The sequence below is a fragment of the Erithacus rubecula genome, assembly GCF_903797595.1.
Source record: "Erithacus rubecula genome assembly, chromosome: 11".
Lineage (NCBI taxonomy): Eukaryota > Metazoa > Chordata > Aves > Passeriformes > Muscicapidae > Erithacus > Erithacus rubecula.
Genome location: NC_136663.1, coordinates 9,747,912 through 9,773,985, shown reverse-complemented (window position 1 = coordinate 9,773,985; position 26,074 = coordinate 9,747,912). Strand labels below are relative to the sequence as shown.

The 26,074-nt window shown below is 44.3% G+C and overlaps 1 protein-coding gene across 5 annotated transcripts in view; it reads right to left on the bottom strand.

Moving 5' to 3' along the window:
- Positions 1-26,074, bottom strand: part of LPP (LIM domain containing preferred translocation partner in lipoma) — a 315,895-nt gene that overhangs the window by 197,532 nt on the left and 92,289 nt on the right. For all 5 annotated transcript variants that reach the window (XM_079315245.1, XM_079315244.1, XM_079315243.1 and 2 more), the window contains one exon: positions 5,201-5,402. In XM_079315245.1, coding sequence (XP_079171371.1) covers positions 5,201-5,393 — 193 coding nt within the window. In that variant the 5' untranslated portion in view covers positions 5,394-5,402. The remainder of the gene's footprint in view (positions 1-5,200; positions 5,403-26,074) is intronic.

Sequence of the window (26,074 nt, the reverse complement as noted above, 5' to 3'; positions counted from 1 at the left end):
TAATTTTGTAAAGCATGTCCTGAGTGTCCCAGAGTGTGACAGAGAAGCACCCCCAAGCACTGGGCACCCCACAAACAGCATGACTGCCCTGTGAGGGGTGTTGCCTGCACATCCCTTTCTGACCAGGGCTGGCATTGCAGCATCTCACCTGTCTTAGCTTGAGAAAAACACATAGTCCTGTTCATAAGAACAACAGACATTGCAAGAATAGCACAGATTTGGTTTTCTAGGAGTGGAAAGAGTCATCTTTGCAGGAGCAGGAGACCTCTTGGGAGCCATTCAATGATCTAGCACTTGCTGGTAGACAAGGATGGACTCCTTTCTTCCCCACCACCATGAAACCATCCTTCAAGTGTCTGCACACAGTGCCAGAGGAGGTGCATTCAATCCCTGGGGAGCTGCACCAGTGCTCACAAATGCTGGACTGCAAAGCCCAGCCCTGCAATCCCCCTGAGCCTCCCCAGCCCACCACTGTGCTCTGCCTGTTTCTGCTGGACATGCAGAGCTTCATTGGGAGGCAAGGGGGAAAAGAACTTTTGTCATTACCAAAACAAGATTCAAAACAAAAGGATCCAAACCAAAAGGCAACTCACACTGCAAAGTTTGTCACATTTTGCTTCCAAGCCATCCAGCAGTCCTGACTCAGCCTCTTCTGAGTACCTCTGACTGACAACAGAGTTTTACACATTTCTGAAGTCCCCAGTTCTAGCCTGACAATCCCCAGTGCCACCCCAGCAGCACCAGCCCCACAGTGGCAGGCACAAAGCCAGCAGATCAGCTACCACCAACCTCACCCCACACCAGATGCCTCCTCAGCCTGCCCCTCAGGGTGAGGCCCCATTTTCTGGAACTAAGGCAAAGATGGAATTTGCTTCATCTGCAAGCTATAAATCCTCTCTATCTTCCTGAGCCCAGCATAGATAGGAACAGCTGTGTGGCAGTGTTTCCCTAAGGCTGCAGCTCTGTTGAAGATACTGAAATACCAATTTAAGTCTAAAAGTTGGAGAGCAAGAGAGAAGTAAGTGGCAAGCAGAGGAGGAAGAGCAACCACAGAAATGTTTGGATTGGAAAGCCTTTGAAAAATAATACAGTCCAAAGCCCCTGCCATCAGCTGGGATATGTTTCATTAAATCAGGTTTGCTCAAAGCCCTGTCCAGCCTGACCCTGAGCACTTTAAATGATGGGGCATCCAGCACTTTTAAATGAAACAAAAGTAATACCAACACCTCCAAAAAAAAAAAAAAAAAAAACCAAAAAAGAAAAAATCGCAGTTTCTTTAAGAGATTTTTTTGTGTAGGACAAAACCCATTGTGCACACTGCTGGACAGGGTCTACTGAGGAAAAGAGGGAGGGGGCAGGCAACACCAAACATGTGAGCATGGAGAAAGAGGCCAAATCTATAGGAAGCAGACTCTCAGGACCCATGGCTGGTTAATGCCTCATCCATCTCAGGACTCATCTTCTCCCAGCATGAAGAGAAGATGCTCTCAAACTTCAAACACATCTCACTCCATCCAAGGACCATCCCTGATCCCAGTTAAACTCTTAGAGCTGCTGCTCAGATGTCTGGATATGTAATTTTGATTTCCAACTTAATTCCTCAGCAGCTACACTTCCTGCCAATGCACAATTGTTCACCTTGCAGATAAACATCTTCCCCAAGCTTGACCAGCTCTCCTCTCTCTGTGGGGTAAATACAGAGTTGTGTAAGATGGTGAGCAACAGCACTTCCCAGGAGCTGTGGTGCTCACACCTCTCAGGACCAGGCAAGGTTAGACCCCTACAAACTGCCCCAGTGGGGAGTGGCAGCACTAAATCCCCAGAACCCAGCCCAGAGCACAGCAGGTGTTGTAGGACCTACACAAACAGGCTGTGCCTGCCTCTCAGGCTGCCTGCATGGCAGAGACTGTGCAGAATGCTAAACAGGGCTCAGGTCTTATTGATGATGATTACAATTATGATCATGACTTCTACCACTGCTGTAGTCATACCCAGGGCCCCCAAGCAGATCCCTGCAAGAGCAAGACATGGTCTGTGCTTTGATGAGTGGATAAATCTGGTCTGAAACAAGCTGCAGCAACTCAGCGAGGAGCAGGGCTGGCAGCACCAGGAAAATTGCTACTTCAGTGGTATAAACACATGCCTTGAGTGCTTCAAATAACAGTAAAATGCTCCTGGTTTTTAAACTGTTGGCTGTTGCCATTTCACTTTTTTTTTTCCAGTCATGTAACCATTTCTAACTTCTGTTAAAGTTCCATTAAGCAGCTTCTAATCAGCACCTTCTGGCTGAGTTTTGTGCAGGTGTCAGGAAATAAAAAATAAAATTAAAGTCAAGGTGAGACTAAAGAAATGCTTTGGTAGGAATTAGGAGGGAGAGGGGGAGTAGACACAGCACCTGCTCCACAGGCTGTCACCCCAGTGTCTTTCTCCTCTGTTTTCAATATTATCAAGAAATAAAACCAGGAACATAATCAGCTGGACAGATCCTCTACATACAAGCAACACACCCAAAAAATAATAAGGTCCACAAGGCCAGAGCATGCACATTCCTAAATGTTAAAAGCCATGAGCTGAAGAAATTACCAGGAACAAAATTTATCAGTCTCTCAGAGACATTCCAGATACTACAAAGGCTGCAGGGAGCCAATTCCAGCAACACTGCTGGGGCAGCTAAGGTTGTGATGAGCACAGCCACCCCCTGACCCATAACAGCCCCAGGACAGCCCTTCCCCAGAGCAGTGCTGCTGCTCCCACTCATCTCCAGCAGAAGGATGCATGGCAAGCTCATGTGCCTCTCCAGATAAACAGATTTTGCAAGACAGGAGAGAGGAAAGCACACTGGGATTCAAGGGGATTTTGCCTCTCCTCTACCTACAGACTCACAGCTAACCAGGTGGGAAAGACCTGCATCCAACTGAGGACAAATTGAGACAGAATGGCAGTGCCCCTGTAAGCAGGGAAACAATGGGGCCTGGAGCCATCTCCCAGACTGAATGATTGCTGAAGAAATCAAGGTCACTGAAAAAAACTATTAGAGATTGGAAGAGAGAAGGGAGCCATGGAAAGTGAATGAAGCACATTGGGCTAACTATTTCTCACTTCCCCCCCAGCCCTTGCCTGCCAGATCCCAACAGCCTCATATTCTCAGGGTTATATATGGCTGGGTAATGGCTTTGCACAGGCTGCTGACAGCCACCAGCAGCATGTCACCTTCTGCAAGTGGATTAGCTAAAGCTGCAGGCATGTTGTCACATCACTAAGCCTACCTCTGACCAGGTCTTGGCCAACCCTGAGCTCTTCCAGGCATGTCAGATGAGGATGGGATCTCTAAAAGCCCAGCATCAGACTAGGCAAGGAACTGGCACTGACAGAGTCCCCTGGCAGCTCCTGACTGTCTCCTGGTTTCCTGCAGGACCAGGTACTCTGGGTTGCACAAGAAAGGTTTGAGTGTCTTGTCTCCCCTTCTCAGCCTGCAGTGCCTGCTCTGCTCTGCAGGAAAACCTCCTTCCCAAAATGGCAAGAAACACTGAATTTTTTTAGAAGGTGATAATGTTCCCGAGTCACAATCAGACCTATAATCACTGAAACACTGACAATTAAGACATACTGACCTTTTTTACACAAAAAAAATACTGACTGATCAAGAATAGATTTCATAGGGAAAAAATGGACATTTTTCATTATTATTTTTAATTGCAAGAGAATTAGAAAAATAAAAACTTCAACTTGACTTGAAGGTGACATTTTCTTTGCATTTTCAGGGACTAATTTTTACTTTTTAAATTCCAAATGTCTTTCTCTTCCTATTTCTCACTAAGTTTTGTTACTGAAGGCAGCAGAACAGGTGCATATGACTTCGCTTTTCCCCCTCCAACACATTTTCTTTTTTCGTTCTGAATTCTCCGAAGTTAGAGCAGCAGATGAAAAATACCCAAAGCACTCATCAGGCTTTTCCAACTTTCCTATAAAATGTCCTTAACTTTAGAAAATCACTCCAGTGCAAGATTTAATATGTTGCTTTGTTTTTCTTTCTTTTTTCCATTACTCCATAGTCTTCCTAAAAATGCATACTCCTTCAAAAGATAGAGCAGAAAAAGGAAAAAATATACAGGTGATATTTATCTTATTGTATTCAACATAAAAGAGGAAAAAGTGGTGAAGGAACAATGTAGAGCATCCAAAACCAAATAAAAAAGCTGTTTAGGCAATTTTCTTGAATTGAGCTTGAGCTTTTCTTTGGAGAAAGGTTGGAGAGGAGGAGGAGAAGAACTTCCCCCCATTTCCTACCACAGTAAATCACCAAGAATAGAAATGTCATGCTTTGCCAAAGCAGCTACCACTTTCCCCTAAAATTCTTAGCCTTCATTTGTTTCTGCTGTAATTCTATCACAAACTCTCCATTGTCAGCCAGGGGCATCCCAGGTGCTCTAACATGCAGGTTTCCAGTTGCAAGTTCCAGAAGTGGTCTCAGCCATGCACTCCTGCTCCTGGGAACTCCCTCTCTCCATGTGGGAACCAAATCCCATGCTTGGTGCTCAACCACATCAGGAAAGGAGGACTTCCACAGCAAGAAGAGGAAGGCTGACACATGGTCACTAAAAACCATTTGTTTTGCTGACATAACAGCTCCAGAGGCCATTGCAATGGTCATCTAGATACCTTCCCAATGTTTCATATTCAAGAGTGTTCCATAGCAGAGGGAAAGAACAAAAGTAAAACAATCCAGCCAGCAGACTGGAGAGAAAACACTTCTAGACTCACTGGCCAAATTTATGCCCTACTACCCTCAGCTATACTTATATTCCCACAGATCAATCCCTTGTTTGTAAAGCATTCCCACTGTGCTGGGGTGAAAGAACCAATACTGAAAAGAGTTGAGCCCAAGCTCATCACGTGTCAGCAGGGACCAAACAAGTAAAACCCCTTGCAAAGTACCAGTCTTGGACATAGGCCATGTGCTTTCAATTAAAGCTGAGGAAGATCTGTCCTTGTGTCCTCTCCCAGCCCTGCACCTCTCAGGAGGGTAGCTAGCCAGAGCAAGGGGAAGAGACACCTTCACATTCTTCTTGATTTGAATGATCTCAGAAAGAGAAGCTCCCACAAACTCATCAACAAAGAGCAAATCAAGAACAGCCTGTGTTAGCAGACAGCTCCTCTGAGCTAGGCAGTTATAATTCCTTCCTAGAAAATAAATACTCACCATCACCTCCTGGTTGCTTGTATGGGTTGTACTTTGGTTTGGGGGCGACCACAGGTGCAAACTTCTTTGGGGTCTGCTGGGTGGACACGGAAATGCTGGGGGTCCCAAAGGTGTGTGTGGTCTCCATCCTTGCAGTAACGTGACCAACAGGCTCGTTGGTGCTCTTGGGTGGCAGCCAGGACGGGTGGGACATGGTTCAGCTCTGAGGGCAGACACAAAGACAGCAATTACATTATACATCAGCAATCCAGGCTGAGGAAGAAACAGCTGCAATCCTATTTCTCTGGTTTATGAACTCAATCCTACAAAACCCTTCAAACACGTTTAACTGGTGCATGCTTAACTTTATTTATGTTGTTCCTAATGTATAAGACTTTAGATGCAAAATTGTCATTCTCTCCCCAGCAGGTCAGAATTACTGATTGTTGGTACCTGCAAAAATCATTGCTATTTTCTTCCTCAAACCAGAGCAGAGACAGGCTGATACCCTGAGCAGCCCATCAGTCCCACCCTGCATTCAGCACACTAGTGATATATTTGCCTTTGCCTGTTAGGCCTTTTTGAGTACATTAATGCACAACAGTGCAGGTGCTCTGGGGACAAGTCTAGTCACAGACAGGCACACACACTTCCAAAATACACTTTTAGCACTTTTTCACATGTCATTTAGGACCCCATGCCCCAGTGATTTTCATTCAGACTTTTAAGAAAACAGATTTCAAAAGTAGCTAATCACTCTTGATGCCTCCATTTCTGAATGCCCAGCTTAAGACATTTTAAAAGCATGTCAATTTTGAATAAATGCCAGAATCTCACAACCCCTGACAACCAGGCTCCTTTTAGACTTGTGTAACAAAAAACAGAGGCAGCCCAAATCATTACTTATTTATGAAAATCTTGGCTTTGGCCTCTTAAAAGCCTACATCACTTTTGAGAACTGGGTTCAGATGCTGCTGAAAATGTTGCCCATAAAAATCCTGTTAATTCTGATGAACAAGTGCTTTTCACCACACACAAACCACACTCGCTGGGTAGCCATGACAGTCCTACTGCACCATCAGATGGTCCTAGGGAGCTGGATTGGAGATTTGATGGAGAAATGAAGATCCCACACTGATAAAAGTCAATGCTAATTTTGCAGCTCTTTAGCACCCTGTCACTTCTGCCCATGAAGCTTTGGTGCTAGAATCCCTTAAGGCTACCAAAACCAGCAGGCACCTGTGACCCAGATCAGGGAAGATTTGATTTCATCATGGAAAAGGATCAGTGCAAGAGATAGAATCAAGGTTTCCACATGGTAGTGCAGGGTCAGTACCTCAGCTGAGAGCAATGACTGTTAAAACTGATGGGTAGACACGTGTCCTTATTCCAACCAGCAAATTTACTTCAGGAAACAGTTTCCCACTTGAGGAGTAATTTCTACTGGCCTGCTGTCCAACCCACAGGGAGAGTGCAGAGCATCATCCTGAAAGCAAGAAGTGAAAGGCAGGTCCTCCCCACAAGGCAGGAGAGGAAACCAGTCACAGCAGTTGGGGGCTGAGGGCACACAAACCACAGTCCCACTGCCTGGTACTTCCCATTACCAACATCAGCCCCTTTGGACCTGGAAAAAGACTGTCACTCCAGCACTAAGATTCACCTACACTGCTGTCTCCTCCTCCTACATCCTTCAAAACTGTAAAAGCAGCAATAAAACTCAGGCAACTATCTAGGTCTTAAGAGCAGAAAGCAATGAGGGCAGTCAGCCTTAAGAGCTAAACAGGACGAGCCTGCACTCTACAGTTATTGCATCCAAAGATAACTGTACCTTACCCATTGCTAAAAGCATCCTGGACTTTAATTCTGACAGGTTTTCAGCCTCTGGCTTGACACCTCATATGAAAGAGCCTCCTGCTGCAGTGAAGTACCCTCAGACCCTGGACATTACCTCCACACTGATCCAAAGCTAAAAGGAAAAAAAAATCCCAGTACTGACTAGATTATCACCATTCTTGCTCTGGAATGTTCCTTAACAACCCCCAGGCAGCATGCCTTGGTCCCACTGAACTCTCATGGTCTGCTAGGCTGATGACAGGCATGGGCTGTGTGATGCACAAACCAAGAATGTCTGCTTCAGTAGCTAGGTTGCACAGCACTGAGGATGGCTGAAGACAATGAGAGAATTTCAGTGAATGAGTTTAAAAAGCAGACTGCTCCTATGGACAGCCTGGGAGCAGAGACCACAGTGCTGTAACTCAGCTGCTGACTGCAAGCTGGCACACAGCTCCCTCTCAGCTAACCTCCAACGCCTTTGTTTTGGCCATGGTGGTATTTTCTAATTGTTTCCCCGTTAGCCTTTTCTCTTCCTCTTTCTTCCCATCTCATTTTCTGTTATGCATTTACTGCCACTCGGTTTTGGTATCTGTGCCCTGACAGTGTTTTCAGCAAGTTCCCTTTTCCTCATCTGTTCCAGCCCCAGCTCCCCAGCCTCAATTAAATTTAGCCTAACTACTCTGCAAGATCACAGAAAAAGAAAATGAATTAATTTCTTCATAAAAGCTGAAGCTAAACTTCTGGGTTTGTTATTATTTTCACTCCATTTTGTCAGCTGGTAAAGGACCAAAAGCAAGGAGAAAATGTAAGGGACAGTGACTTGCAGACAAACACAGTCCCCCACCTCTTAGCAGACTCCACTGTCCATGGTGGAGCACTCTGGCTAATTCAAAGCCATCAGTGCTCTCTCTGCACTCTCTGCAATACTGCCTGGTTTTCCATGAGAAGCTTCTTTGGAGCAGAACATTTTGTGATGTGGACAAGTAATCAAAAGAACACAGGAAAACTTGGGCCTATAACTAATTCCCTTACACATGTCACTGCCTGAGTGTCATTGTGGTGCTGCCCTTGGACAGAAACACCCAAAAGGTAACAGCAGTGCTGTTCTGGCTAGCCAGCAAACAAGCTCCACTTTTGAGCTATTTTCTTCCATTAAAATTTATTTTTCACTGAAATGTTAACCTACAGATTAAATCTACAGCGTTTCTGCTCCAAGCAAGTAATTTGCATTCAGTAAGCCCCTTCCTGGCAACCCTGGGTAGATCTAGCCACACAACAGTTAACACAGCAAGGTTGGAAAAACCTTAGCCAGCAGAGCCCATGTCCCTGGGAATCCTCCAGGAGGAACCAAGGTGTCAGGAGCCACCTCTTGCTTCCCTGTCAGTGCCACACCTTCCTCTGTCTTGGCTGAAGCTTTCTGCTTGTAAGCCTGCCACCCTCCTTGGTCACCTTAACTCACAGCTCTGCTCCTCATCTGACTGCTACAAGCTTCTTCTATGATTCCTTACTCACTGATCACTCTGGCAACACCCCCTTCCCAAATTCACTGCCCCATCCTCCCCAGAAAATCTCTTAAATCTTTTCTATGCCACAGTTTTGAAAGCCTCTCATTGATCATCTTGACTCACCCTGAACCATCCCCAACTACTGCTGCTCAAAGCTTCTGCTGAGCTAAAGAATATTTGTTATAAAGCACACACAGCCTCAAGTGAAACCACGCAACTGTTGGAGAACCCAACACAGCATTAGGTAAATTGTTTGGATAAAAAATTAGCACCATAATTACAGCTTATCCTTTATGTCTGACTTAAAATTTAGCTAGATCCACTTTCAACCATGGCATTTTGTTATGCTCCTGTCATCTGCATTACAGACCTGCCTCTCTTCCTTATGTAGATCCTTTCAGAATGCAGCCAGATCATTGCTTAAATCAAACCAAAGCATTTAAGTATCAATTAAACTCCCTGTAAAGAGCAGATTTCTCTTGATTCTTTCATGTATGTTTACTCTCAACTCTCTTCAATTTTCCAGCTACCTTTTCTGAAATGGTGGCTGATAGTGAAGGACCCTTTTTAAGAATAACTTAGAAGAGGTAAAATGATGAATAATATCAAAAACAAAAACCTGACTGAAGTCAGCTGTGGACGCCTGAGGTTCTGTTATCCTTCCTTCCTTGGAAGCATTAGTCATCACCTACTTTTGGAGGCAGAGGATAAGACCAGACTAACCATGATAAATAGCATTAAGGGCAAAGAGTGAAATCACGCTGCATAAATAAGGCAAACAGTAAGCTCTGGTTCTATCATTAGGACAATCTTAATGCTGTAAGTTCAGAAAATTCTAACCATGAAAGAATACACCGCAGCAGAGGAACTGGAATCCACGAATCCCAAGCTGAGACCGCATTATCTAAAAATGTCAGACCAGGAATATCAATAGCAGATAATACCATGCAGTAATAACAGCCTGACAAGGCTTTTTCACTGCCTTTTTCTTTTTTCAAATGTGTGGGCATAAGAGCTTGTTTTTACTTTTAATTACCGGATGTCATTCACCTTTGAGAAGCGAAGGTAAAAAACTGAGGGTTTCAAGTCAATTTATCCTTACATCTGATAAGCAAAGGAAGGGTAGAGTACCAATTTGTCTACTTTTGAAAATGTTAGTACATTCATTTCTGAGGCAGGCTGGCTTTTCTGTGATTAGACTATACCCATATAAATCTTCATTTCATTTTCATATTTGTAACATGGACCAAGTACTCCTTGGATGTTGATGGGCTTTGCCAAGACAGAAGATTCTGTCCCTGAGTTAATTAAGCTAATGCTTCATAGCGGGTAGCAACAGTATTTAACAAAAAATGAGCAACAACCTTCTGTGCTTACAGACTGTCTGCTCTGTCTTCCATCCCACGCTTTCCTAAATTCACTGGCTTGATGTAGGTCTATGATGTTCTGTCTTAGAATCACCCATGCACAGTGAGCCATCAAGCCAAGGCCAAGAGATTGATCAAATACAGGGGATTAGGACTTTGTCTGTTGATAGCAGATGCAACTGAAAGCTGTGTTTGGGCTTTTCTCTGATACACAATACAAGCATCACCTTCCCTTGACAGCTCAAGTTTTTCTCTAAGTGTAGAAAGGCAAGCTGCATCCTCCCCACCATCTCTTCCATCCAAGTAAAAGAACTCAAAGATTTGACTTTACAAATGAATTTTAAAGAGCAGCTCTAGAAATAAACGAAAGGGACATCTTTCACAATGCAAAAATCATGCCACCCATTGTCCCTTTCTGTTATAGCTGCAACCTACATGTCTGGATGTCTCTCCTCTAAGTTGATTTGTCTTCATTTTTCTCCCTGAAATTTCCCAAATCACAAACCTCAAATGCCCTGCTAAAATACAGTTCTTTGCTTTGTCCTCATCACCTCCAGTCTTCTAATTAGTCAAATGCAGTCACTGAGGCTGACCAGAGATTTACTCTTTACAAACTCCCAGAGCTGCTTGTTTTTCTTGGCACTGTTCACCTCTGAAGGTTAAATGAATTTATTCACTCATTTATGGCACATGATCTCTAGCCATGCTCTTCTACTTCTTGTGGCCTTCAAAAGAAGGTATAATGTCAAAATTCAGGTCTCATTAGAGGTCTTTAACCAAACAGAGGAAGTGCCATAGGTACTTATAAACTCAGCACAAGCTCTCCTGGGATACCTTTCCCATATGGTACTACTTATTCTCATCAGTTCTATATCATATGGCAAATTATGTGATTTGGGGAACTGGGAGTCCTTTGGAACTCCCTTAATCATTGTTGATCTGCACAACAGCTCTCTGAATTTAACTCCTGCAATATTAACCAGCCCAATAAAGCTCCTCCCTCAAACCCCTCCAGCATCAAATTGACTCCCCACCTTCACCACAAAGCTCCAGGAATAACTCTGAGCACTGGGATTCCTGTACATGGTGCAGGTGTTACCTCTCCCCTTCTACCACCAGTGACAGTGAAGATTAAGGAGTCAACTGAGCCACCACAAGACTTTGAGAGGTGAAGAGGAATGGAAAACACCATCACCCTCCAGTGACTGCCTTCCTGACCCTAGGCAAACTCAACACATGTGGACTCCGAGTTCTTGTGGCAAATACCTCCCCAAGACCAGGTTTCTTTGCTTGCACCCATTTTACATGGTTTATGTACATTTCCTGATGATTTGCTGTAGTTTTTCACAGCAGGTATCAGCTGAAGCAAGTTTAACTCATTCTCTCAGATTCATAGTTTTTTTCAATTGCCTGGATAAGACAAGGTTTTGTATCTTCACCCAATTCCTCAAAGTAAAATAAATAAATAAGTTAACAAAATCAAAGTCACTTCTTCAGTTAAACAGGACTGAGAGCATTCACCTGTTTCCTGCTGTGGGACATCACTAATGTAATCAGAGGAATTAAAGGAAAAAGAAACCTAGTTAGAGCACTGATGAATTATTCCTCAAAGAATACAGTCTGCTAATGTTTCATTCTGGCTTTAACAGCTTCAAACTTCCATGTGATCCTCCAGAAGACCTGACTTAAATTCAATGTGCACCCTGGTTTGAGTAAACAGTTGGCCCAGATGACCTCCAGAGATCCCTTGAGGGATCAAAATCAATTATTTTGTGACTCAAAAGCCCCAGACTACCAGCTATGACTTCATCTGCACTCACAAGGGTGTCACAGAACCACAAACCTGCTGAGTTAGAAGGGACCACAAGGATCATCGAGTCCAACTCCTGGCCCTGCTCAGCATCATCCCCAAGAGTCACACTCTGTGCCTGAGAGTATATTCCAAACACTTCCTGAGCTCTGCCAGGCTGGTGCTGTGACCACTGCCCTGGGGAGCTGCTCCAGTGCCCAAACCACCCCCTGGGGGCAGAACCTTTTCCTGATATCCAACCTAAACCTCTCCTGACACGACTTCAGACCATTCCCTCACTCCTGTCACTGTCACCACAGAGCAGAGATGAGTGTCTGCCCCTGCTCTTCCCCTCAGGAGGAAGCTGTACCTGCAGTGAGGTGGGACAATTTTGATATCAACCAAGAACCCACCCTTATGTTTCACTCTTACCTCATTTTTCTTGTATCAGCTTCAGCAGTGGAAAAGGTAGAAGGGCAAACTAAGCATAAAACTTCTAAAACTTCTTTTCCTTCCCAATATAATTGCATTAGTAGTTTTGAGATTAGATGCTGGCTATTTGAATTCAGCTATTGCTGCAAAACACATGCTTAAAAGCTGATGAACAAGATCTTCCTTTTACAGCCATATCACATCCTGGTGTCAGATGACAAACTAGGCTTTAAAATCCCAATAAATTGAACTTGACTTGTCCATGTGAACTGAAACAAAGAGATCATACTGGCCCCCTGGAGATAGATAGATAGATCTAATCTAATACAACTCTAATGACTGCATTGCAATTTTACCAGAGAGCAAGCTGCTTCTTGGCTTCTGTGGCACGAGACAATCCTCAGCTACTCCAAACATAATCAGATTGGATAAAATATCAACCCAAGGCCTCAGCTACTTGTGGTCACAACAAACCCCAAGCCAATTGTAATGGAGGAGGTAGACCTACTGGTGCAGTTTATCCCTGAACCTAAGGACATAAGCCAGGTAGCTCTGAGCCAGCCAGATTTCTTCCAATTGTTAAAGCCTCTTTTGCTGATAACTTGACATACACGTTTGTGAGCATGTTGTTGTACCACAAAGAAAAGTTTGACATGGATGTTTTAGAAATTCATATATAAAATAAGAGAGAAAATAAATTAAAAGAGACAGCAAAACTGGGGATGATGCAGAAAGGTTATTCTGGGAGTCTCAGATCATGAGCTCCCTTACACAAATACAATTTGCCTGCATAGAATTTATTTTCAAGACCTCTCTGCCAAAAAAAGCTGCCTTTATTCAATATCTTGCCTATAGCACAGCTCAGTACTTGGCTTCCTACTTCAGCAAGGGGCTGCCAAGCAACACAGAGCTTATCCATCAAATAAAATTATTAAGGGACTGGACTTCTCAACTGATGGAGATGTACTGAAATCAGGCATACCAAGGGTCTCACTCACATAAGTGAAAAGGAAACAGGACAACAAGAAATGGCAAGGATAAGGCTGTTGGAACAAACTCAGGTACTTTGGATGCTAATGCTGGCTGTAAACAAGGAGGAATTGTGCAGAACTAACATGCAGCTCAGCTGTGAGATATCAACAAGACCCCAGTGGGACCAAATGGGATGGTGGCAGCATATTGACACACAGATAATTGTATTAACTTTGCAGAGCAGTGTGTGTGTGGCTCAGCCTGGGGAGAAACAGCAGGGATCTGAGCTCAGTGGGAAACTCAAGAGAGTGAACAAGCAAACAGTGCTGAGCTTGAGGTCCTACCCAGCAAGGCTGGCTGGGTGCAGGTGGGGTTTGTATTTATGATGGGGTTCCCTGCACTTCACTCTTCTTCTAAACCAGCTGTGATTGCAGGAAGAGTCAGATGTTGTCCCACGTGGAAGAACACACATCTGCTACTGGCAGTCTGAACCCCAAGCCAACCAGAGGATTTCTGTGAACAGAAAAGGAGCTGCAGCTCAGGACACAGGCACAGCACAGGCCCCACTCAGGAAGGAACCATGTGTGTGGACCCATCAGCACCATAACCTTTTGACAGCAATGAAGCTGGCAGTAGAATCCAGACTTTGACACTATACTGCCTAAAATTCATGCAATTAAATCTATTAATGGTCCAGGATAAAAATCTTTAATCCCTGATTTTCTTCCTCCCACCTGATCCACTTAACTTTTCTTCCCTCAGATCCTAAGCCATCCTGGAAGTCACAGCTTCAAGAACAACAAATCCCTGGATGACTTCTTCCTGAGCACTGCACCAGCCTGTGCCTTGGTTTTGGTAGCTCAGCTCACAGCACTTTGCAAATAATCAGGGAAAATAGCCTTTTTCCTATGGAAAATCCTGTATCTTAAAACACAGAAGAGTGATTGCTGCCAGATGACTGGCAATTGATGCTGCAGAGTGATTGCTAATGGAAGCAAGATATTTGTAAGAAAGGAAGTATACAAAACTCCTTGTACAAACAGTCACAAAAAAGACTGCATTCCTCTTGAGTTTCATGACAACAGGTGACTTGACATCATCAACACACAAGCACCCTAATGTCTTCTTGTCTCCCTTCTCCAACACAAAGCAAAAATAAAGATTTAAATTCCTTCCTCCTTAAAGAAGCTGAAAACCTGAAGTACTGTCAGGAAAGACAGAGGATCTCTGCAGGCTATCAGGTTCTGCTTCTAGCAGGAGACTAAATTATCTCAAACTCTAGGTAAGGCTTACTGTGGCTTTGTCCTGAAAAACCTCCAAAATGAAGAATTCCTTGCTACCTGGTGACTTGTACTAGTATTCCACTACTTTCCCAAGGAAAATGCTTTTCCAGCTCTCCAGCTGAATCTCCTATGATTCATGTTCATGGCACTTTATTTTGCATGTGGATGGAAGCATTTGGCTCTGACATGTTCTTAAGGCCTCTGGCAATAGTCACAGACTGCCATTGGATCACTCCTTTGCCTCCTTTCCATCAGAGACAGAAGCCAAAACTCTCTCAGCCCCTGACTGACCCTTCTCTGGACTCTCTCCAACTCTTCAACATCCCATTTCAATGGATGGACTCAAGACTGGGTAACAGCCTCAGCTTTAGTGAAGGAAGGTGAGCAGTAACTCATGTCAGTCTGCAGTCCAGGCTCCTCCTGAAGCAGCCCCATATCCAGTTTGCCTTATTGACAATCACGGCACACATTGGACTCATGTTTGACTGGGTGTTCACTGCCTGCTCCACATCCTTTTGTCAAGAAATAAAGAAGAATACAAGGCATATTTTGAGATGGTGTCTAAGCTGAAGGAGCTCCACAATGCCATGGCCACATGGATAGAAAAGGGTAAGTCACATGGTGGTCTTAGCTACCCCTTTGCTATTTGCAATAAACATGAAATATACCTCATTAAGTAGACACCTGATCAAAGGTGGGGTGTTCTTAAAGCACAGAAAAATGGGTGAAGTGAAATATTACAAGCAAAGGCAAAGCTGATCCTGACACTGTGGAGTGCATGAAGATAAAGCTCTGGTTTAGTATCCATAGGGCATTAGTTCTGTTCTGAATAGAAACTTGTGACAGAAAACAAGTGCTTGAAATTTGATTTTCAATTCTACTTTGAAACTCAAAAACACCAAGCACCAGCCCAAGGCACTGCTGCTCTTCCCTTTTAACTCAGTGTCCATTCATTCATGAACAGTGATAGGCAAAGTTCTGGGAGATAATTCCCCAGCTGGTGCAAACCACAGTACCAGCAGTGAAGTTATCCCAGCCAGGCATCCACACTGGCCTTGTGAGTGTGCTAAACAAGCTCATCCTATTAAAAAGCTGACTCCAGTTGCTCCACCACTATTGCTTTGCTGCCTTCTGTTTTTGACCATCCAAATTATTAACTTGTTCCCTTTTCCAGAAATCAGTAGGAAGTTCTGTTGTGACAAAAGAGTTTTCATACTAGACTGGCCACATCAGTTCTCTAGATGTGGAACAGCTCAAATCTGACAGTCTCCAGAAAAATATTCCAATGCTCTTTTACCTTCTTTTACTTTCTGTGAAAAGCCTGGCAGGGGGTGATGGAAGAGAAGAAATGAATCATAAGCAGAGGGGGCTTTTAGAAGGAAGGAAGAACCAACCTTTTAATATATCCAAAGACATCTATATGCTGCTGCATTTTAGCCAGTGCTGGCAAGCACTTGTTTTTGAGCTGGGCTAGGGCAGGCAGCTGGGTCCTGCAGCTGGTAAGTGCACACACAGCTCCATTTATCAAATGCCCTTCAAGAGTTGCTACCACTATCTCTCAGGTCTGAGGCAAAGCATGTTCCCACACACAACCAAGCCTCTGAAAGGCATTTCAGCATGCCTTTGCTGTGTAATGCACATATTTCTCTTTCAAAGTAACACAGCTGCCAACACCTTAATCATTCCTTGGGGACCTTCAACACATCAGCCCTTAAGTGCTTCATTACCTCCAGCAGCTCCTGCAGAGCTCACATCCCAGCTGAGCTGTACACAGCTCCCTGTCAGCTACAGAGAGCAGCCTGAGCTGCAGGAGAGCAGGATCTGTGCAAATCAGGTCTAACAGCCTATTTTCCACCACTCTTTGTTTCCACAAGTTTGGCCTCGTTTGCTGCAAAATATCTAGGACAAAAGGCAAGGCAGCATCAAGAAACCACATTTGAGACTAAAATCACTGTGTGTTTCTTTTCATGAGATCCTGTGGGAGAGAAGATGCTTGCTCCTCTGCATGGACACTAAGGGGCTATGGAGACCAGACAAATAACCTTCACTAAAGCACCTGAGCTGTGTGTACATCCCCACAGCCTTCTTGTTTTCAAGTTAGAAACTGCTGCCTCAAGTCACAAAATACAGCATTTTGAAATTGTATTGATATGTTCTTGGCACAAAAGAAAAATAAACTGCAAATGCAACCAATACAGAAACTTGAGCTGCTTTTTGTTTCTGCAGGGCTTAAAACACTAAGGAGAAAACCTAAGCAACAAATTTCATTGATCCATGGAAAGATGCAGTCTGTTAGGACTGGTACACAGATACCTATTTTGAAATTAGCTTGAGCATGTGAAGGCATAACCCACCCTTTGAAGCTTCTAGATTGCTCCATCAGGTTCCTTGAGATGACACTGCTGGAGACATCATCACAAGTAATCACTTCCAAGTCAACTTTTTTTTTAAAACAAGATACCCCAGGGCCATTTTTTATGAAGCATCTCCACTAGGGAACAGCTTTACCTGCTCTCTTCATGTCAGCCCCACTGTCCCTCCTCTGAAGCTCCCCCTCACCACCCAGAGCCCTTCCAATTGAAGTTATCATCCAATGGCTCAAAATAACATAGGAGGGTTAATTAATCATGCAATGAATACAGGCTTACACATATAAGTATGCATAGACGTGCACACCCCTGAATTTTTTATTCTGCATCATTAACTCAGGAAACTGGTAGAGGCAAAGAATAAGGAGAGAAACCAACAGTTGCTCACATGGATCAACACTTCCAGGCTCTCTCTTTTGCAGCTCATCTCACTCATACTTGTGGTTTCAACATGTGATTCACATTAGGCCCCTCTGCTCACCATTTGATGGTTCTGCTAAACAGATGTGAATTTATTTAGTCACAGAGCCTGCTCTTTACACTGCCTCTTTGTAGAACAGATGGGCTTTTTTTTCCCTGTTCAACAGTGTTCAGATAACGATCATACCCAGTACACAGGTTTGCTTGGCAATTTCAGAGGAAAAGGAACAACACATGAACACAGGCACGATATCACAGGAGTTCTTTTCAGCAGCCTGGAACACACTACAAGAGGTGATGGCCCTGATGGAGAATGCCAAACTGCAACACCAGGAATGCCCAGACAAGACCAAGATCCTCAGGGATCAGCCCCAAGTGTTGAAGCAAATGAGGGATGCACACTGCACCTGGCAGAGTCCAGAGGACACAGCTCCATCACCCTCACAAAGGTCTCCTGTGAAAGCCCCAGTGGAGAGTGAGCTGAATAAGGGTAGGCTCCTGCAACACTCTTGGGGACAAGAAAACATGGCATCTCCTGGGACTCTTCAGCTTGGTGAAATAGCCTGCAAAAGCTATCCACTCCCTGTGTGGGCATTCTTCTTTCTGCACTCAGAGTGCCTTTGGCACTGGATGAAGCAGAGCTGCACAAAGGCCCTCTCAGAGCAGAATGAGACTGCCCACATGAGAAGTACACTCAGAACAGCTATTGCACTTTAAATTCACACCCTGGCTTTGTTTTGCAATGGTTTCCCTGTGCAGAAGGGCCCTGGGCTCCAGATTCAATTCCTCCTCATGTTATCAACAGCTGAGCACTGCTCCCATCTCAGAGTAGGACGTGGCCATGCAAGAGGACAAGGATGAGCTTCCCTTTTACTTTGCACTATCCTATATATGGATGCACTTCTCTATTGCCCCAGGAACACAGCACTGATGACTTCACCCAGCAAATGGCCCTGCTGTGTGGGTAAATCATCTCTGCTCTACCACAGAAACCAAGGATGTGTGTACATGGCACACACGAATGCCATGCCCACACTTGTGCAAACATCCAATCCCTCTCTCAAAGCTGCAGACCTGTCAGACACAGATTGGCTCTCCATGCACTGCCCACCTGTTACAAAGATGAGCTCAGTTTCTTCCAGAATATACTTAAGACTCAGGATTAAATACAATATATAATGAATAAATGTTTATATATTTATACACACACACATGCATTTAAAATGTGGTTATATTAAAATCTGGTTATCTGGAGAATGAAACTCCAAATTTCAGAAGGAAAGTAAAAGTGGAATTCTCTACATGAAAGGCAGCCAGGACACAGCCATTAACACCCTATCTAGGGGCCCTAAAGCTGAACATTTACAAAAACAGAAAATTGTGTGGCTTTCTTTTGGGGGGGTGTGCATACAATTAAGTAGTATTAAAAAGCTAGTAGGTATTAGGCAGAAAAATATTTTCAATAATAGAAGACTGGGACTGAAAAGGACAGCTGAGTCCTTGTAGGGCAACAGGCACTTCCAGCTACAAAGCACTTTGTGTCTTCTGAGAGTTTTTCCTTTCTTTTGTTTCTTGGCAAGCTCTGAGCCAACACAGTATAATTTTCATTCCTATTAATGACTGTGTCATCCAAATACCCTGTGTATGGACCATACACCAGCACTTCATTCTCTTCTACATCTTAAGGGAAAAAAAAAAAAAAAACCTACTGTGAAAGAGACTTTCATAAGCATAAAGCAAAATTTATGTGCCCAATTCCCAGAGGCTGGTTGCTTAACCTTCAGTATAAGACTTCAATAACTTTGAGCAGTCAAACAACATATTTTCCTTCCTCCATGTGAGAGAAAGGAAATTCCCTCCTGCTTTGTCCCACCTGCTGTGCAGACCTGCTGGGGCTGATGCTCCTGCTGGGGCAGCAGCAGCAACAAGACAGAACATGGCATCAGGAACAGGGCTCCCCTGCCATCCCTCCAGGAAGTGTGGGAAACCTTCCCAGGCAGCTGCATCCCACCTTCCCTGTCACCTCCACCAAGGCACTGAGGATAACATTTAGCCCCTCCTTTACAACATTTTGAGCTCTCAGACAAGGTATGGTCTGTAAGAGCAAAGTGCACCGAGCCAAAAGCCATCCTAAATTTTAAGTATGGATGCAGAGATCTCAGTGGAGGGTTAAAACTGAAGGGGAGCAGAGCTGGCAAAGGCTCATGATGGATAGCAGTTAGCTGTTCAGAAGAAAATTAAGAAAACATTTTGAAACCCCTCCTAAAAGGGAACAAATAGGTCCAACACTCAACAGAAGGGGATTTTTTGCATCTCTGAATGATAGTGCTTCGCTTTTATGGCCTGCGGCTGCTTGGGAAATTCAAAACTATTTCTCTGAAGAATTCACTTGGACAAGCTTTATGGCTTTGATCAGTTAACTATTTTTTAATGCTAATCCACCCCAGTGATATTTGTCCTCCTTTTCCCCATGTGCACAGAAGCACAGACACAGACAGATACTACACAAAAGCAAACATTAGCCAGATGAACAGTCAGGAACAATGACATCCAGAGCCCATAACCAAACACCAACTCCATTCTGTTTTACTCCTTTCTATTCTAGCAGTTCAAGATCCTTTGGCCGAGTATGACCTGCTAATGGAAATTCAGGAATCAAATTTCGGAACTCAGCAGGTATAATGCTCATGCAGTGATTTGGCCACAACTACTCTCACTCAAAAAATTTAAATAATTTCCCTTAAAACTTGGAATAAAACACATGGTTGAAAGGCCTTATTAGAAACATAACAAAAATTCCAGCAAGTGCCCCAAGTGCTACTTCATCCTCCAGATTAACAAATAAAGGTGCAGAAGTAGTGATTTGCTTACATCTATGAAGTATAGATTAAAACAAGCCAAGAGCAGCACTGAAATTAGCATTTGAATTCCATCACCTCACTGGAATTGCTCTAAAATGCCCCACAATCTCAGGTGTAGAATCCAAGCACAAGGCTAAGCAAAACTCCATTCACAAGGTCAGCATATAAATTTGTCTTCTTGTTTAGGGCACAAAAGTATAAATGTGCTCCCAGAACACACTGGCTCTCTAAGCCATTATTCAATTATCAGTCCTACATGTATATAAGCAAAAAATGATGGTATACCAATAAAATACCCTGAGGAAGGGACAGTCCCTGCCCTGCAGCACCTTTGGTATTCAGGCTGCTATCTGAACTTTGCTTGCTGTCTTTGCGTAACAGATTCAGGCAGTATTTCCTGTGGCAGAGAATTACACAGGCTGATTATTCTCTGTGGAAAAGTGAAGAAATCCTGGAAGCAATTTTCTGTCTCAATTGTTCCCAGAGTGCAGGAACAATCTCTTAGCCCTCTTCCTATTTTCTGCTCAATGCCATCCAAGCTCAGTGGGCAGAATCCATCACGATGATGCCGTGGGTCTGGGTCCTGCAAACACTCACCCAGGTGAAGCTTCATTTCACCCAGCATCAGCCTTGAACTTGGCCACAAAGGTGTTAGAGGACAAAGAATGAGATAGGTGAGAAATTCGAAGTACCTGGGAAATGTTCAGCCCTAGGTAGGACCAGAATAACACAATGAAGTGTTCCTGATGCACGCTTCTTCACCTCATTCTACCAAAATTCACTCTCAATCACATGGTGTGATTTTTGGGGTGCCCTGTGCAGGGCCAGGACTTGGACCTGATGATCCTGATCCACCCTTCCAACTCAGCATACTCTATGATCATTTTTAAAAAATCAAAGAAGACTGGTTGCACTTGAGAATTGCACATCACAGGCAAAGCTCCTAAGGAAAAAAAAATAATTTTCTCAAAAATTTCTAAAAATTTCATTATCATGGGGGGGGGGGGGGGGGGAAGGACAATATTTTCTATGGGGATAAACCCCCACACTTCTAAGACAAAAATCTAAGAGCTGATGGCTTTCTACCAGAGCCTGAAACCATTTCTGTGCAAAACCACTACAAGACTGACCCACAAACTGGGGGAAGAACTGAGTACCACACACCAATCTGCAACCCTCTGCATATGCTGCAGCAGCAGCAACTCCAGATATGAATTTTTCAACATTTTGGCAACAAGTAGTATTCACCCAGGTACATGCCCACACTCAGAATTATTCAATCAGAACCTTATTTTCCACCCAAATGAATTTTGATATAAAATATTCAATTTGGCCTAATCAGTGGGGTTTAAACATCAGTCAAAATATTTTCTTAAATTGACTCCATCAGTGCCAGAGCACGAGTACAACATTGTTAAATAATCTGCCTCCAAAGGCAGGTACTGGATTTTCAATTATGCTACTTTTTTTAATAAAAGCAACAATAAAAATGTTGTTACTTTTCAGCCAATGCTGCTAAGGGAGGGACAGAGAAGGACTGGGGGCCTGCTGCAGAATCACACTGCCAATCTTAGCATCACTTCATTTTCAAATGAGGAATTTGGTAGTAAACAACCTTTTCCTTGTACACAAACATTTCTAATTTCATGCCCTGCTAATCATACATCTGTTAGAGCTCCTTTTCCATCCATTCCACTAACGATAATAAAAGAAAAATCATCGCGCTAAAAATGTGGTTTGTCCAAAATGAAAATTGAGCAATAATCAATGTTCCTCTGTGGGATGAGGGAATGCAGCAGCACTGCCTGACTGAGGTGACAAAGAAAAGGGACACCTTCACACGTGCCTTGCAGTGGCCCTCGCTGCTGGCAGCCCCCTGCACCCCGTGTTTGTGTGAGCCCTTTTGGGACTGGCTCACCCGACAGCTTCTCTCAGGACTCCTGGTGGTCCACACCAGGCACCACCATCAGCAAAGCCTCTCCTGCTGTCATCACCTCACTCTCCAGCACCTCCTTCCCCTGCTTTCTTCCCCTCTGCTTTTTTCCTCACCTCCTCTATCAGCAGGATATTAATGGGATAAATGCTACAGCACTGCCCTCACCTTCCCAAATCTCCCTCCAGCAGTGAGACCCAGTGGGCCTCAGCATATCAGACTTCAGATGTGTGCAGTGCCTTTACTTGGGCCTTCCACACACCAGGGCTCACTGATGTGCTGCTCAAAAGTGCACTTCAGTATGTGACCACACCCCTGAAAACATCTTATCATCTCTTCAATAACATTAGTGTTGAGGTTGTTATTTGATAGACATGCCCAGTCAAAATTCCAAGTTAATCAGGCCCCCAGAAGCACCCACAATCAAGACCATTTGATTTGGCTCTAGAAATAATTGTTTTATGATAAGACACCAGAATGAATTGCCCAGGGAAGCTATGGATGCACCATTCCTAGAAGTGTTCAAAACCAGGCTGCACAGGGCTTGGAACAACCTGATCTAGTGGAAGGTGTCCCTGTCCATCACAGGGGAGTTCAAACTTAAGGGTCTCCAAAATCGGCTTCCAACCCAAACCTTTCTATGATTTTTCAATTCTAAGATTTAGTCTTGCACTGCCCACACTCCTCTTTTCTGGACTGCTGACACACAGCTTTTGCCTTTTTAGACTCCTCCTATTCCCATAGCTGTGCTGGGCCAACTCCAACTCAGAAATATTGCACTTCTAAGACCTACGCAATGGTAACTGAGAGTTTTAACAAGCAATAAGAATCCATCTGAAGCCTTAGGCAATGTGGCACAAAGACATTTTGGGCAGAGGTACACGACTCTGCTCCACCTGGGACTCCTCTCTGGCCTCCAGTCCCCACATTAGCAGGCTGAACCCTCTGCTCCTTCCAAAGGCTGTTTTCTAAAGCACGATTATTTACATAAGCTCTTCCTTGTCTTCACCAGAAGTGCAGTTGTTTGACTAATCGGCTTTAAGGAGACTTCTGAGTTAACTAATATCAATTAATTACTCCCATTTTGCAGATAAGCAAACAAAAGAATTTAAAAAGCGAAGCATTCTGGTCTAAATTAATGGAAGGGAAATCAGAGCCCAAACCCACTCCTTGACCTGGGTCCAGAGTAATCAAAGGCACTGGGGAGAGGACCTTGGCATCCCCAGCCCCCTGCTCAAAAAACAACACCAGCCCTGCCCTGCACCACCAGCCCCATCAAGGATGCACAGGCAGCCTTGAGATCTTTAACTTGTGCCCTCATGCTAAAGCTGTGGGGATTAGAAATGCTACAGTACAATCCAGCTTTATTTTACTCAAGAGACAGTTTTAGCCCAGCTGCCCCAAATGCAGCTACCCCAGAGCCATCAGCACCACTCCACCATGCTCACAAGGGAGGCATGATCCAAACCAGGCTGTACCTAAGATTAGGTGACCATGACCAGCAAAAGCACAGGCACTAAGACATCCCTTCTGTCCACAAACAAAAGCATTCAGCTCTGGATTCTTCTGACCTCTAATCAGAGTACATTCAGTCAAACAACCCTGCCAGAATTAACAGGGAAAAGGGAGGGGAAAAGAATAAAAAAAGACTTTGTCGAGCAAAAGTACTCTTAGACACATTTGATGTAATAGTCATATGATTAACAAACTGTCATATCAAAGTTTTCTGCAAAGCAGGAACACTCTGACAGTTCATATTTTAAAAACTGACATTTTGATTCATTACTGTAAATAGCACTCTGTATTAAATATTGTGACAAGGCATACAGTGTATTTTTTTGAGCTCTATAACATTTAGGAAGTACTGAATTTTTTTAGCTTTTTTTTTTTTAGGCACATATAATATCACAAGCCGTTAAAGCAGAACTCCAAGAAAGCTTCTAGAGGAGAGAATCATGATTTCTGAAATAACCTACTTCTCTGCCATCATCTCAAGCACTATTGGGAACTTGGGCCCACAAGGATCTTAATGTACTGTTTGCATAATAAAATAGGGAATTGTTTCACAGAACAAAAGAACTATAAGGAAAGTGGCTACATTAAATAATATAAAATTACTCACCAGCAAATCATCCTGAAGCTGGCATAAGAGGGAGAGCACTAAAAGGTGCCGAATTACCACTCAGAATATCTGAGTGCCAGTTCATAACTGAGATGAACAACAAAAGGTCCAAATGACTGCCCAAGTGTGCATCTTGCTCTCCCCTCAATGTTCAGCCTTGTGTTTTGCCCCTTTTTGCAGCCCAGCATGGCCATGCCCATCCCAGACAGAGGCAGCACTCCCTCACTGCTGGGGTGGGCAGGAAGGGCTGCCCCACCAGAGCCACCAAGGACATCAAGGACAGGGGTCCACAGCAGGCAGCTCCCACTGCAGGGATGCTGTGAGCCACCAGAGCCCACCAGCCAAGACAACTCAAACCCCTCACAGCTCCTGCTTATGGATCCCTTTCCCTGGATCACCAGTACCAGGGCAAACAGGACTGGGACCAGAAACAATACTGCCAGTGTTCTGCATTTCCTGAAAACAAACCACTCAATGGAGAAATTAAAAATAACAGCCCAAGCTAACACAAAGATCTTGCTAGAGCAGCAGAGGAAAACCAGAGGCTGCTTAGCTGTTTGCAAGAAGCTCAGGTGTTATGAGGACTGCAGTCCAGTGCTTTGGAAAGAAAAATGGTTACCATTATCATTGCTTGCAGGCAGCTGCAAGTGGAGCTCTGGGCTCAGTCTCCTGACAGAATGGATACGCTGCCATAAACACGAGCCCAGAGCCTACCCCAGGACATGATGAGGCTGTCACACACCCCAAAGATGGATCACATCACTGTTTCAGCAGGGGCTTTATCCAGCACAGCCTGCCTTTCCCAGGAGCAGCACACACCCCTCACATGCTGGAAACCTTGTGGATGTGTCTACATGCCAGCAAGTGTGGTAGTAGTAGTGGTCTAGCCAGACATCCAAAACATATTGGCACCACTATAATTTGTCCATTCACCAATATGTTTTCCTAAAAACGCCCATATGCTTTTCCTGCAGTTCCCATATGCTTTTGCAAAGAGAAACAAAAACATTTTGTTAGTCGCGAGCGATTGATCGCCACATATTTCACAGAAGTCAAGTAGAAAAACAAAAACAACAACAACAAAAAAAAGCAGTCAGCTGCTTCCCCCTCTTCCTCTCTGTTCACGGAGGGAACTGTGAAGAGCAGGAAAAAAATTCAGCCCACAGCAAAATACACACACCACTCTTTTTTTTTCGCGCTGCAAGATATTCTAGGAATTACAGGAGGAATCTTCATTAAAAACAAGCAATCAGGGATCCGGCAGCCAGGGGCATTCCAGACAGTGACTCGGCCCACAGGCACCCACACTCCTGGAGACACACTTCAGACAGGCAGGGAGGGAGGACAGCCTGGTAAAGAGCTCACAGGACAGCTGATGGGAGGCCAAGGCTGTCTGTCTGTGTGGGTATAAAGCCCCTCTCACCCGCAGGGCTTCCCAGGGAGGCGCTGCCTTGCCAGCACAAGCCCCAAAGCAGGCTGGGTTCAGCTGGGAGCAGGCACGTGGCTGTGCAAGTACGTGTGTGTCAAGGCTGGAGCGTGGGGGAACCGGAGCTGTTTAGTTAAAGACTCATTAAGAAACGGCAGACCCAGGGCCAACGTTCAAAGAGGAGCAACGCAAAACAGTTCTCTGGAGAAAGATTAGCGTGTGTGCTTCTTTACACAAATAAAATTAAAGAGAGACTCATAATACAGACAAATCAATTAACTTCTGAAAAGCCAAGGGCATTGTATGCAAGAGCAGACAAGAGGGGAAAAGCTTTGTTACAGGGCCACCAAGGCTTTCTTCCCTGGAAAAGAAATTCAGCTATTGCTGCATGAAGTTCTGATGTTAGTCCCAGCTGCATCATGCTCATTGCTCCAGGGACACAGCTGCTTCCCTCCCAACACGGCTATAAACATACCTATATATCACTATAACCTTATGCACCAAGGGCTGGGGTCATCTTTGCAGAGACTGTGGAAAATACCTGAGGGCAGAGGTCAAAAGACTACAGGAGTGCTTAAATCAA